Here is a 15,452-nt window from a genome sequence, read left to right as displayed (position 1 = left end):
TTTAACATTATAAAACCATATGGGTCTGAGTTTTCAACATGAGGAAGATAAATCAATGAATCAACTTCTAGAGCTTAAAGGCTCCCATGTTTCCTCGTAAAACTTCTAAAGAGAGAATCAATTTTAAGAGGCACATTTCTTTGTAGGTAACAGAAAACACTATTCATTACAGGTAGAAAGCAGAGCAGTGAGCGTCGCAGCTGCCAGGATATGCCTACCTAGAGTTTTCAGAAGCAGGGTTGTGTGAAGCAGCATGACCAGAGGAGCCACATACTGCAGCGCAATGACGCAAAGGCAGTAAAAGACTCGCGCGACCTGAAACGACACGCTTAGGCTTCTAACACAGCTGGCATGCTACGAGTGAGTTAGACTTTTGTATCAAACCGAATCGCTTAAAGGATAAATAATCCTTCCATGGGAAGAAAGCTAACTGGAAATAAATTTGTACTTCATTATAAATGCCCCCAGACTGACTTCAGAAAGGCTAAGTGTGAAGGTTCTTTAAAATGTGAAAAAAGCATTAAATCCCTTAAAAATAGTTAAGCGATTAATACAAATTGGAGAAACAAAATCACTGAAATTCAAATGGCATATATTTACTTATTCAAATATAAAACAAAATGCTAAAATTTCTAAAGACACCTAAAATATCAAAGTAAATAACAATAAGAGTCATATATGAACATAAACCCCTCATAAATAAAAATATTAATCCCTATTTACATTAGACTGAGGTAAAATTCAAAGTATGAAAATACATGAAAGGTAAAACATAAAGAGTTATTTGAATCTTGATAAGAGTCAAGATGGAATTCCAGAGTAAAAAACAAGAGGATCTGACACCATGTTTCTTTAAAAAGACTTGATCAGGTTGTGGGCCTAGTCCATTACAACAGTGGATGGATTCCTAGCACCTTCCTCTTCTGGGCTCTCCATTAAGTAAACTTATGTTTACTTATGTTCCATGTTCAAGTACTTGGATTAATGTTAAAAAGAATACATTTAGTCACTAAAACTAGTATTTCCTATTCTTTAAGTCACAAAAGCTATACAATATACTGTGATGTCTTTCAGATCAGTTAGGGGAGTCCCATTTAGCAAACGTAGATAAACCACAGCTTTGTAACCCAAACTGTATGATACTTAAAGTACTTAAGGCAGGAAGGGGCACTGAGACCCTTTCCTCACCTAACACCAAAATCAGATCAAGGTCTCTGACATCTGTCAGTTTAAGATTATTCTATCTGTTCATAATAAGAATATCATGGAATGAAAGTACTACTGAAGGAAATCAAGCACTTTTATTTTTGTGCATGTGGTGTTCGTTGCTTCAGTCGTGTCTGATCCTTTGCCACCCCATAACTGCAGCCTGCCAGGCTCCTCTGTCCATGGGATTCTCCAGGCAAGAACACTGGAGTGGGTTGCCATGCCCTCCTCCAGGGGATCTTCCCAACCCAGGTTCAAACCCGGGTCTCCTGCATTGGCAGGTGGGTTCTTTACTGCTAGAGCCATCAGTATTTGCTATTTTTCATTTTGATTACAGTGTAAAACTTACCATTTTCTGAAGCTCAACTGTGCTTATTCGGCCTGCTTCTTTCTTCATTTGATCCACACATTTCTGGGCTAAGTTTAAGTAAGCTTGCAGGTGACTACGCATCATGGCCAACCGCAAAGCACAGAGCACGATTATTAACCAGAGTCGCAGAGTATCGAACGTAGCTTCTGTCATTCTACAGATCAAAAAGTTGATATGGTGCTCTCAAAGACCAACAAATGCTAGCATGCTAGTTATATGTGTTAATGTTCATTGGATAAGATATTTAATACAAGTAAATCTAGACTTAGTTACAACTGGAGACATGAAAAGTGTCCCATTCTATCACAGACTTATAGGATACTTTCACTTGCATAACAAATAAATGCATCATGAAACAAAGAAGTACCAGATAAGTCTAAAAGAAAAAAGTAGAGCAATACTTGGGATTCCTTTCTCTATCCATCCTCCCAGCGTGGGGGTAGGGGAATGGCTCTAAGCAAAAAGGGAAGTTGGGAGTTCTTAAACTGGAGACTACAAGAAGGAAGGAAGGAAACCCCAGGAGCTTGCCCGTGAACTATCAAGTTAACAACCCATCTGTTTCTGGCTACAGTTTTGTTTGATCACATAAACACCTGAGTAAGATCTTTCACTCTGCTGAATTCCTGACTGGGATCAAGAATTCTGATATAATACAATAAAATCAGATGTTCTTTAAAGGACTTTAGAAAGAAGAGGTAAATTCTGATGTCCTTTAGGGGTTTAACATTTTAAAAAGACCATGGTTTCTGCTTTGATAAAAGATAACATTATAATTTGAAGATAATGCTTACACCGTGCCTGACTCTATTCAAATTTCTAGTACACATCAGGTAGTTAAACATATGACTGTTGAAATGTGTCTAGTGATCTGCCAGACAGGATGCGGAACTTACAAGGGTCTCCCCCAAATTCTTAAAGACTAAGAGGGTAGACTGGATGGCTATAAAGAAGAATGAGCGGGAAAAGATATAAAACCAACACTTTGTTCCAAAATAGGCTCTGTTATCATCCCTGTCTTCCATCCAGTGTAAGCACCTAGGAAAGGGACTAAAACTACAATACAGAAAAAGCTGCCTGTGGAAATAAAGTTGAAGAACAGTACAGGAAACAGAAAAGGCAGAGAAGATGGGAAAGGATACAGTCTTGGCTGAAGTACTTATGAAACAGAGGTGATAGAGGGATGGAACAAAGGCTTTATTATGCATGCTTTTTTTGGGTTTCCTTTTTACAAGGCCATGAGAAATGCACATTGGTTAGGAAGCATAAAGGCCAACTTTTATCAATACATTTACATTATAATGAACAGTAAGATTAAAGCATCAGTCATGTGAGAATAAGAGTACACAAAGATTTAGGACCGTCCACAGCCTTGAACCTTCCAGGGCCTACACACAATACTGTGCTCCCTGGTGTGGTGCAAGCAGGCCGCTTGGCTGGTAGACAGCTAGTATATACACTTTGAGGATGACAGGTAATACAAATGAAGGGAATGGTACGAGGCAGTGAATCAAAAAATATTTGCCCTGTTTACGAGGAGTTCAGGATTTAGGTAACAGTCCCACTAATAGTTATCTAATTAGTACCTCTAATTCAGATTGCTTACCTAACTTCATAAGGATTTGGTCAGGTGATATGATAGGGTATCTCAGTAAAGAGTCTGAGGTGGGGCAAAATATGCAGGTAAAGAAAAGGCAGAAGAAATTTCTCCAAATTCTTGAAGCCATTCTAGGTATCACTGTACATGTTCTCTTTTGGTTTTCTTAAGAGGTTACAAGCACACATGGACTCTGCCTGCATTTCATTTCTTGATGCCCAAGCAGAACACATGGATGGATGAATTTAAATACATTTCTGGGTTGAAACTACATTCTAACCATTTTTGCTTCTCACTACAAATAAAGGCCTTTGACCAACCATTTACTCCATGTGACAGACGAAGGACCTGGGTTAATGGGCAGCCATTCTTTCTCAATCTACCACATGGGCTTCGGATTTTAAACAAAAATTAAAAACCACTGCTGTCTCATCGCTTAATGTAATGATCTAACAAATAAAAAAGGAATAAAATGGAGCACAGATAAGACTATAATTTTGTTTCCTTCATTTACCAAGCAAGAATACTGGAGTGCGTTGCCATTTCTTGCCCCAAGGGATTTTCGCGACCCAGGGATCAAACCTGAGTCACCCACATTGCACTGCAGGCAGATTCTCTACCTTAGTCTAGAACCCTACAATCCTTAGGATTAACTTTTAAATACTCAGAGCAAACCTGTCAAGTTGAAATTACCATTAAAGCTTACTTATGTGGGGAAAAAATGTAATGACTTCAAAGTATACTTCTTAGTTCAATAAGGTTAAGTGTTAAAAAAAAACAAATCATGGTCATCACTGATTCTACACTTATTCCAACACAAATCTGTACCAGGATCTATAAGAAATACATAATGTAAAATGCATACTGTGGAATCAATGACTAGTCAAGTTTTTCTATTTTAATTTTGATAAGGCAAAGCAGTAGAAGGAACATTTATTAAGCACTTACTTCTAGCCAGTTGCATTACATGTGTTCTTTCATTTAATTCCAATGATAACCTTGCGAGGTAGATACTATTATCTTCATTTCCCAGATAGGGAAACAGAGGCTCAGTGAAGTTAAATAATCTCCCTCAAGTGACAGCTTTAGTGAGGATCAGAACTGGGGTTTGAACCAGCTCTGCCTGAATCTTTTTATTATTCTAATATAGTTCCATTAGGCTAATGAGCTAACATATCAAGTACAGTTACTAATGCCTTTTAACAAACTGTTTGTTTCCTTCTTCTTCTGTTAAAGTACAGTTGTTTAATTGGGGAATAGGACTTACTATTAGATAATAATGTTAAAGCTTTATTTTTAATTTTGATAGGTATGACAACACTGTCATGTAGAAAAATATCTTTATTTTTTAGAGAGGCATACTCAAGTTCTTAAGGGTAAAAATGTTATGTTTCTGATTTACTTGAAAAGATACTTTATCAAAAAATAAAACAAAAAACTGAATATGGAAAATATTAATAACTCTTAAGGGGCTGAATAGATGAACTTTCATTTATAAAATTTTTCCTCTATAATTTTCACAATTAAGAAAAAATAACAGAAACGTACAAAGTGTCTTAAAAACAAGTGCTATCAAAAAAAAAAAGAAAAATCTCAGATATCAACTGGACATCAAGTGAAAAAGCAGAAAAACTTACAACTGTATAAGATAATAATATTGTTTTAAAAACACAAACAATATTATAATTAAAAACATGAACACAGTAAAAAACATTTTAGAAAAGTTTTGATTACATAATTAAATAAAAATTAGCCCCCAAATACCCATACTTACAAAGGGACACTTTCTTTACCCAATGGTGGGTTCATAATGTAGTCTTTGGTGATGGGTTTTACCCAGAGCAGAACCATAAACAGAGGTGCCAAGAAGTTGATATGAAGTAATGTTCTGAAAGTATGTAAGAAATAAACATAAAAACCCAGAAGCAAAATACACTAATAAACTACAGAAACTTGGGACTTAAAAAATGAAGGTAGGAACTTTAAGTATTCTATATTAAGGTACTGTTGCCACCATTATTTTATATTAATCACTATCACTCAACACTAATTTGAGCCCTTATAAAAACACCTCATTATTTTAATGTTTCAGATGAGAACGTTTAGATTGAGGAAAGTTAAATGATTTGCACATGGTAATATTACAGGTGAGAAAGAGATTAAGCACTAAAATCTAAATCTGTTCACTCCCACTCTAGGGTTCTTTAACAATCTCCTACTGTATCCCTGATTTAATACACCGGAACTTGAACAATTCTCTAAACAATCAATGAATCCAATGGATTTTCAGGACAGGAGTCATCTTTTGATATTTTTCAGTCCAGCAGACACAAAGCGGCTTCTGATTAATAGGTCCAAAATACTATTACAAGGTCCAAAATACTAGACGGGACATGGCAGGTGGAAGCCACTCCATTTGTAATGATCATGTATAATGTTTTAATTAATTGTTAAAATCATAAATGATTCACATTTTTATTTCTTCTTGAAGAATTATGAACGTATCTGAAATGAATTTCCCTATCCTATACAAACCAGGAGAAATTCACATTACTCCTACAAGGCAATATACCTAATACAGCAAAAGGTTTCAGGTGTGAGATGTAATGTCACTGTTAACTCTTGCCCCAAGTCTGTACCCTACAGACAGATGACTGATAAAGACTGTCCTTGTTTCAGAAAGATGTTCTTCAGACTATTTTATTACCATGTACTGTTTTCATTACAAACCATGCGAGGAAGAGAGACTAAACTGGAGGGTTTAAAATACACACACACATACACACACTTTAAAATTCCATTGCAGTGTAAGTGATAGTGATTTCTGTGAGTAAACGGCTGGCTCAGGAAACCATGAAGACCTACCTGACCGGAGAGAGGTGGAACTCTGGTTCTAAGCTCTGGCCCTAAAGCAAGTACTATTGCCTGGCCACGGGGGTGAAGAGAATGCAGCTCTTTGCACCAGTCTGCTGCTCTCACTACAAAACTAGCTTGCCACACCCTGGATCCGGGCAGAGTGCTACAACACAATGTGTGTGTGTGTGTGAGGGGGCCGTTTGTAATACATGGAAAATAAAACTCCAGATTCCCAAAGGGAAAAATCATAAGAAGCTACATTTTTCTGAGAAGGAAAAGAAAATGTGGCCCCCCACCCCCCCAACCCTCAGTGTCTCCAATCCCAAACTACCACTAAATGCTTTAAATGTTTTTATAAAGTGATTCTTTCATCCCACAGCCTGGGTAAACCATCGGGCGCGGGGGAAGAAAGCAGCAGTATTAGGTATGCAGTGTTGCTAGGGAACACTCTAGTATCAAGGAGCAGCCCACAGCGGTTTCAGTAGCTGGTGAAGGGCTCCCCTCCACCCACCCTTTCAGCTTATTTAAATTATAACACTGGGGTTAGTGGACTGAAGTGTGTGTGTGTAGAGAGGAGGGGGAGAACCAGGTTTTGTTTTAAAAGAAGCCATTAGAGAGACGGATGGTGGGAGAAAAGCAGGATGTAGCCAAGAGCATGCTGAGTAAAAGGAGCAGAAAAGAGAGGAATGAAGGAGTGTGTACTAGGAGGTGAGAATAAGTAAACACACACAAAGCATATGCAGGAAGAAAGGGAGGAGAGGAAAAACACAAAAACATTTTCAAAATTAAAATAAAGGAAAATGACAGAGGTAGGAGACAGAAGAACATGAAAAGACAGAGAATCAGCATCATTAAATGTAGGTTTTTAAAGAGCAGAAATGTTAGGAAATATGACTATTCAGAGAAACTTAATGACTATAAATACACATATCAAAATGGAATATTCTCAACTTGGGCTTCTACTGCAAAACAAAAAGAGGACTTGGAAATTTGGATCTGGATATAAAATGATGAAGATAAAAATCTGTTCCTCTGCCAAGGTGTCTACACCAAGAAAAGAATCTCTGACAATCACAAAGAATATATTAAGTAGGCTCTGACTTATACATAGAGATTCAAATACAATTTCTCTATTTGAAAACTAAAATAGTAAACTATAATTTAACACTACAGTATTAGTAATCCCAAAGTAAAATAAGCTTACAAATAGGTCAGTAATATAAGGAAAACAAACATTTCTTATGTACACAGATTTAATTTCAAAACATTATAAAATAAAATGCTTTAAATACAAAATTAAGTTAAATCAAATCATTTATATGAAATTTAAATAAGTATTTTTAACTTGAAAATTCTAATTGAAAGAAATTCCCATAGATCCTCAGATCAGTGGTAGAGATTACGATATCATAAACATTGAACTCTGAGTTCAAAAGAACATAAATATTGATATTTCCATTTTAACAGGAAGAAAAGAAATTTAATAATTAGTGTTTTTTCTTACACAGGACATAAAGTTTAGAAAAGAATGGAAGAAACTTGCTTATAGTAGAAAGAGGAAGCAGTGCGACATCAAATGGTTATTAATTTTCAATACAATAATTTATGATTTCATTACAATAATATACCTTCATTAAGATGGAAAACATATATTTATCTGCATGTGCTTATGTACATTTTCCGCTTACTGTGTAATTTTTTCTGTTGCCAAATTCAGGGCATCCAGATGCATTTGAGCCAGCCGTAATCCAGGAAATGTCAAAAAAGCCCCAATGAGTGAACAGAAAATAGCCAGGAAAAATTTGAAAGTAAGTTTTGAAACAGGACCCCTAAAATTAAAATTTTTTAAAAAGCTGTTAAGTTTTTGAAGTGAACCTTCCAGAAGTTTCTTTTCTTCTAATTAATTACTTTATAAATCACAATAATACAAATAATACAAAGTAAACTCCTACAGAAAGACAGTTCTTATTCTACCACTATAAGGGATTTTAGTGAATTATGAACTTAATCAGACATCTCTTAAGCAACAGTTTTAACAATCTTACCTACATATTCAACAAAAAAATAACATGTGACTCATGAATTTCGTTTACTGTCTGATGGAAGAGGAATTAAGTTAAGTAAGAGCAAATTCAAATCCAAATTCTATAAAAGATACTAAGTTTATACAAATGTAAAAAATATGAGTAAGGATACTGCTAAAAGAGGCAGTCCTACTTAAAAAAGAACTCTTTTCACTGATTAAGAACAAAGAACTACTTACAGTAAGTGCTATTTTACTAAAAATGGAAAAATTTAACTTGAATAATACTTAATTAAAAAAAAACTTACTGAGATTCTAAACCTTGCTTTTCAAGAAACTGCATCGCACTGTCTGAAAAATTTGTAAACCCTGTAGGGGGAAGAAAATTTACTCTTATCACAGGAGTAAAATACAGAATCTTTCTTTGGAAATAAAATGCTAGAGTATCTTAAATTCTGAAGTGACAAGCTTAGCTCTTTCATGTGCTAATTAGTATGTCATAATGCAATAAAATTTAGTTATTAGGAGAAATAGCCTTTGAAAACACCCCTTTGATATATATATATACATTCCATATAATTTGCATTATAATCTGCATCTTTATCTATGTGAGTAAATATTAGCATTAGAAACACTTATTTAAGTTTGAGGAAAAAATGAGGAGGGGAGAGCATTTTTGGAAAAAGCGAGAAAAAACTTAGCTAAAAAAAAAAATCTTAAGAATAATAAAGGTTAATTATTTAGAACATTTCAGAATATAAACCTAATTTTAAGAACTTAAATTATTACCTGTTTCAAGTCCGAATTCCAGATAGTTTTCTGTTACAATCAAGACAGCCATTGCTTTCACAAAGAAAAAAAATCCAAAGGTAACACAGACTGATCTTTCACCACCATCTTCTACTTTAAAATAGTGTGTAGTTAATGAAAATAGAACTTTGCTGAAAAAGGAAAAGTTCAGGAAAAACAACAAATAACTTTGTGGAAGTTAAACACAACCATCTTTATAGGACCTGAACTCCAATAAAATTTGACTACAACATTCATTTTGATTCTACAATATTTCTCTACAAAGTGTCTTTTGGAAGGAAGTGAAAAACTAATGAAAATCTGAATAGTCTTTCAGAAAATAGGACATAAAAACAAAGCAAATCTAAGCGAAGTTTGTAACATTTTAAAATAAAACACGCACATATACATACTACACTGTAATTAGGAAAATAATGTATTTCCAGTTTCTCTAACTCAAATTCATTAGGAGGTTATTACAATAATTTTATGAAATAGGGTCTTGGTGACATGAAAAGCATCTTAGGGAACTTCTTTTTATTGGGTGTGATTGTCAAGTAGTTTGAATTTAGAATTAAACACACATCACAGGAATCATCTGTAAATCATCCACTAATTTAAACTTTGAGAATTACAAAAATTTAACAGTCATTGGTAAGCTTCGGTACAAAAACTGAGCATCTGGGATCACCATTTCACACTATGATGAAACAAAAAACAGGTTTCTGTTGAGTACTCAAAATCAACCAAAGATTCAACATGCTCACCTATTCTAAAATATTTAAATTTTATATGAAAATACTAAATACATTATTTTATCTGATCAGATCAGATCAGATCAGACGCTCAGTCGCGTCCGACTCTTTGCGACCCCATGAATCGCAGCACGCCAGGCCTCCCTGTCCATCACCAACTCCCAGAGTTCACTCAGACTCACGTCCATCGAGTCAGTGATGCCATCCAGCCGACCCCCTCTTAATAATTAATCAAATCAAGATCAATCAGTGGATGATCCATAGCTAGAATCCAGATTTCTGTTATATCAAATTATTCTCCTGGAAAGCATAAACCCACCCAACAAAATAAGTTGTTTGCCAAAAAATCTAGAAAAGCAACTTTTACGTAAATTATATGTCAAGCATGGAAAATAATAACAGCTGTCATTTAGTACTTGCCAAGTGCTAAGCATTAGCAATTATTTCATTTCATCCCTACATTAGCCAACTATTATCACTACTTTTCCAGATTTAAAAAAAATTGTGGCACAGGCAGGTTCAGACTTCTCAGGTGGTGCCAGTGGTAAAGAACCCACCTGCCAATACAGGAGACATGAGAGAAAAGGGTTTGATCCCTGGGTCGGGAAGATTCCTTGGAAGAGGGCGTGGGAATCCACACTAGCATTCTTTTATTTTTTTTATTTTTTAACATCAAAAACTGTTGGGGGCCGGCGTGAGGCACTCCGCCCATGGCAAAGGTCATGAGGAAGGAGGCTTGACATACGCAAAGGCGGGATCGAGCCTCAGGAGTCCCCCTGGAAATCCTCAAGCATCTACCCCCATAACCAGAGCCTGCCTACTTTACTACTTTGTGCTCTCACCTACACCTCTGACTTTACGGGGGGCTGTCCCCCACCACCTCTTTCGGAGAAGGAGTTAACTTAGAGCTCCAGTTAATAATAATTCCTGGGCGTGATAGGAGTGTTTTAACCTACAAACTCCTCTGAAGGTTCTCTAGTCTGCCTGACAGGCTTGTCCGGCCACATGTGATTGCTCACAGCCTCCCAACCGTGAGAGGCACGAGATGCTTTAAACCTTCTAAAAACAGGTTCTTTAGAGAAGTTAGAAAACCATTAGTATAAGTATAGTGGGCTGATTAGAAATTGTATTGGTGAAGGGTTTTTCATTTGTTGAGCCAATGTTTGTTGCTAAGTCTCCATATCCCCTGCCCTTACACACATTAATGAATATATAGAAGAAATAAGTATTAACCTTTGATATAAATCACGTTAGACCTTAGGCTAAGTAAATTCTTTCCTCAACTAAAACCCACTATACCCTCACCCTATCGGAATGTAACTTTATTTGGGTGGCGTCTGTTTTAAGAATAATCACCCTGGAGAAATAAGTGTCCTGGTTGACTGACCGCTGTCACAAGGAGAGGGTCGTAAACTGTCAGCAGGCCCCCTGGCCAGAAGATGATGTAACACCCCTAAGACCTCTGTATACATTTGTATGAAGCACCTGACTTTGATAAAAGTCAGGACTGCTGACCCCGCGTGACTTTTGCGTAACATCTCAGTGTATAAAAGTAGACCATGGAAAATAAAGAATTGGGATCAGTTTCTCGAAATACTGGTCTCCCCATGTCTCCCTCTCTCTCACTCTGGTTGAGTCTCCATCTGGAGCGCGGAACCCACCATGCTTACTAATTGTGCCTGGGCTTCTAAGATCCGACCGGGGAGGCCTCAGTGTCTCCTCTCCTTCGGGAGAACGGAAGGACGCCTGCGGCCTACGTAAGTGGTGCAAGCTTCTTGTCTTGAAGTTTTATTGGTCCCCCGTGTAAACCAAGCTACTCAGCCTCTTTTCTCCACTGAATTTTCCTACTGAGCTATCCTTATTCTATTACTCTTTATATCCTTAATTAACGTTTAATTAAGCAGTTGTTCCCTGACCCTCGCCTACGCCGTCTCTCCTTCGAATACCCTGGATCAGCTGGGGCTGGACCCCGGCAAAAAACATTTTGTATTGGGGTATAGCAGTTAACCCCAATTAATTATAGCATTATCACAAATAAACAATGTTGTGATAGTTTAGGGTGAACAGGGAAGGGATTCAGCCACACACATACATGTATCCATTCACCCTCCCATCCAGGCTGGCACGTAACATTGAGCAGAGTTCCATGAGCTATACAATAGGTTTTTGCTGGTTATCCATTTTAAATAGAGCAGTGTATGTGTGTTACCTTTCCAAAGTCCTTAACTATGTCCTACCCCCAGCAACCATGAGTTTGTTTTCTAAGTCCATGAGTCTCTTTCTGTTTTGTAAGTAAGTTCATTTATATAATTTCTTTTTAGATTCCACATATAAAGGATGTCATATGATATTTCTCCTTCTCCATCTTACATCACTCAGTATGACACTCTCTAGATCCATTCATGTTGCTGCAAATGGTCTTATTTCATTCTTTTTAAGGACTGAGTAATATTCCATTTTGTGTGTGTGTGTGTGTGTGTGTGTGTGTGTGTGTGTATGTGTACACACATCACATCTTCTTGAGAACTACAACAAAAAAATCTCAAAATCTGTATGGAGACAAAGAAGACCCTGAAGAGTCAAAGCAATCTTGAAAAGGAAAACAGAGCTGTAGCAATCAGACTCCCTGACTTCAGACTATACTACAAAGCTACAATCATCAAAACAGTATGGTACTGGCACAAAAATAGAAATACAGGGTCAATGGAACAGACAGAACACCCAGAAATAAGCCCACACACCAAAACCACCAACAAAGGAGGCAAGACTATACAAATGTGGAAAGACAGTCTCTTCAACAAATGGCACTGGGAAAACTGGACAGCAACATGTAAAAGAATGAAATAAAAACATTCCTTAACTGCATACACAAAAATAAGCTCAAAATGGATTAAAGACCTAAACGTTAGTTGGACACTATAAAACTACTAGAGGAAAACATGTACTAGGCAGAACACTCTCAGACATAAATCACAGCAAAATCTTTTAAAATCCATCTTCTAGAATAATGAAAATAAAAGCAAAAATAAATAGGACCTACTTAAAACTGAAAAGCTTTTGCACAGCAAAGGAAACAATAAACAAAACAAAAAGACAACACACAGATTGGGGGAAATATTTGCAAATGATGTGACTGATAAGGGATTAGCTGTGTGATCTTGGGCAAGTACGTGCATGCATGCATGCAAAGTCACATCAGTCAAGTCCAACTCTGTGATCCCATGGACTGTGCACGCATGCACACACTTGACCAAGATCATACAGCTAGATTAGAGGCAGCTGGGATTTAAATCTAAGTTGTCTGGATCCAGAGTACATTAAGCTAACAATTTTGTATACTGTGTCTACGGAAATGCTTAAAGCACCTAAGATACAGGATAGTTTAGCAAATAACACATGAAATCATTTTAAAAATAGAGCTGCCTTGGCAGCAGTAAATGGTTTGTTCAAACATTCTCATAGTCAGAAGAATTCTTATTCAGGAACAGATAAGCAGGGATAAGGACCCCTGTCCTTCCACTTTAAAAGGAAGCTGTCCTTTGATTCTATTCAAAATATGCTAATATAGTTACTATGCATTCTCTATTAGGATCCTACCTATGATACTGGATATAAATGTAAATAGAGTCCCAGCTGCTCTAGCTATGGGCATCTACCCTAAGTAAGCAACTTGAAGGTAATAAAGACAGGTGATTTTTTTGATCTTCCAAATGCAAGTTGAAATAAATCTCTGCTAGAATGTAAACTTCCTATCAATAATTCTTGTCTCTTGTTCACTGCTCAGATGGAGCACCAAAAAGTGACTGGCACAGAGTAGGTACTTCAGTTCAGTTCAGTTGCTCAGTCATGTCTGACTCTTTGTGAACCCATGGACTGCAACACGCCAGGCCTCCCTGTCCATCACCAACTCCCAGAGTTTATTCAAACTCATGTCCATTGAGTCAGTGATGCCATACAACCATCTCATCCCCTGTCATCCCATTCTCCTCCCACCTTCAATCTTTCGCAGCATCAGGGTCTTTTCAAATGAGTCAACTCTTCACATGAGGTGGCCAAACTACTGGAGTTTCAGCTTTAGCATCATTCCTTCCAAAGAAATCCCAGGGTTGATCTCCTTCAGAATGGACTGGTTGGATCTCTTTGCAGTCCAAGGGACTCTCAAGAGTCTTCTCCAACACCACAGTTCAAAGCATCAATTCTTTGGTGCTCAGCTTTCTTCACAGTCCAACTCTCACATCCATACATGACCACTGGAAAAACCATAGCCTTGATTAGATGCACCTCTGTTGGCAAAGTAATATCTCTGCTTTTTAATAGTCTGTCTAGGTTGGCTATAACTTTTCTTCCAAGAAGTAAGCGTCTTTTAATTTCATGGCTGCAGTCACCATCTGCAGTGATTTTGGAGCCCCCCAAAATAAAGTAGGTACCTAAACAATAACAAATTTTGCCATAGAAATAATGTTTTACATGGTAATCCAGGTAAGCTGAAACAGTATTAATTCTATGCTTTAATAGACCTTTAAATAGACCTTTGATAGACCTTTAAATTGGAGATATCCAGGGTTCAAACACTTGACCATTATACATATATATAACCTGAGTTATGGTGAACATAAGAATATGTATTAGCCCCTCTATAATAACTACCATTATTACAGCTCTTAGAGGCTTCCCTGATGGCTTACACAGTAAAGAATCCACCTGCAATGCAGGAGACCTGGGTTCGATCCCTGGGGTGGGAAGATCCCTTGGAGGAGGGGATGGTAACTCCAATATTCTTGCTTGGAGAATCCCCATGGATAGAGGCACCTGGCGGGCTACAGTCCACAAGGTCACAGAGTCAGACACGACTGAGCAGCTAAGCACACAGCACAGGGAACACTTATTTCATCCAAGGACGGACATGATAAAGGACAGAAAAGGTAAGGAACTAATGGAAGCAGAAGAGATATAGAAGAGGTGGCAATAATACAAAGAACTATACTAAAAAGGTCTTAATAACCCGGATAACCACCATGTGGCCACTCATCTAGGACATTCTGGAGTGTGAAGTCAAAGTGGGCCTTAGGAAGCACTACTATGAAAAAAGCTAGTGGAGGTGACAGAATTCCAACTGAGCTATTCAAAATCCTAAAAGATGATAATGTTAACGTGCTGCGCTCAGTATGTCAGCATATTTGGAAAACCCAGCAGTGGCCACAGGACTGGAAAAGGTCAGTTTTCATCCCAGTCCCAATGAAGGGCAATGTCAAAGAATCTTCAAACTACCACACAATTGTGCTCATTACACATGCTAGCAAGCCAGTCCGAACACTTAATGGCAAACAGATGGAGAAAAAGTGAAAACAGTGACAGATTTTATTTTCTTGGGCTCCAAAATTTCTGCAGATTGTGACTGCAGTCACGAAGCAGAGATATAACTTTGCCTACAAAGGTCAGTACAGTGAAACTTATGGTTCTTCTAACAGTCATATGCAGATGTGAGAGTTGGCTGAATGTGCAAGAACTGATGCTTGCGAATTGTGGTACTGTAGAAGACTTGAGAGTTCCTAGCACTGCAAAAAGATAAAAACCTGTCAATCCCAAAGGAAATCCACCCTGAATATTCACTGGAAGGACTGGTGCCGAAGCTGAAGCTCCACTACTCTGGCCACCTGATGCGAAGAGCCGACTCGCTGGAAAAGACCCTGTGCTGGGAAAGACTGAGGACAAGCGAAGGGGGTGACAGAAGATGAGACGGTTGGATGGCATCACTGACTCAATGGACATGAGTTTGAGCAAACACTGGGAGAAAGTGAAGGACAGAAGAGTCTGGTGTGCTATATAGTCCATGGGTTGCAAAGAGTCAGACACAACTTA

At 37.5% G+C, this 15,452-nt stretch overlaps 1 protein-coding gene across 9 annotated transcripts in view; it reads right to left on the bottom strand.

Annotated features, from left to right (window-relative positions):
- TMEM161B (transmembrane protein 161B) overlaps positions 1–15,452 on the bottom strand; it is a 76,137-nt gene that overhangs the window by 2,248 nt on the left and 58,437 nt on the right. For 5 of the 9 annotated variants that reach the window (XM_025292243.3, XM_006080229.4, XM_025292245.3 and 2 more), the window contains 6 exons: positions 8,839–8,990; positions 8,358–8,418; positions 7,715–7,855; positions 4,945–5,058; positions 1,556–1,730; positions 219–315 (listed from right to left, as the gene is read on the bottom strand). In XM_025292243.3, coding sequence (XP_025148028.3) covers positions 219–315; positions 1,556–1,730; positions 4,945–5,058; positions 7,715–7,855; positions 8,358–8,418; positions 8,839–8,990 — 740 coding nt within the window. The remainder of the gene's footprint in view (positions 1–218; positions 316–1,555; positions 1,731–4,944; positions 5,059–7,714; positions 7,856–8,357; positions 8,419–8,838; positions 8,991–15,452) is intronic. The other 4 variants (XM_025292246.3, XM_025292241.3, XM_045166533.1 and 1 more) reach the window with 4 other exon arrangements.

Source organism: Bubalus bubalis, chromosome 9 (genome assembly GCF_019923935.1).
Source record: "Bubalus bubalis isolate 160015118507 breed Murrah chromosome 9, NDDB_SH_1, whole genome shotgun sequence".
Classification (NCBI taxonomy): domain Eukaryota; kingdom Metazoa; phylum Chordata; class Mammalia; order Artiodactyla; family Bovidae; genus Bubalus; species Bubalus bubalis.
This window is presented reverse-complemented; position numbering and strand designations above follow the sequence as displayed.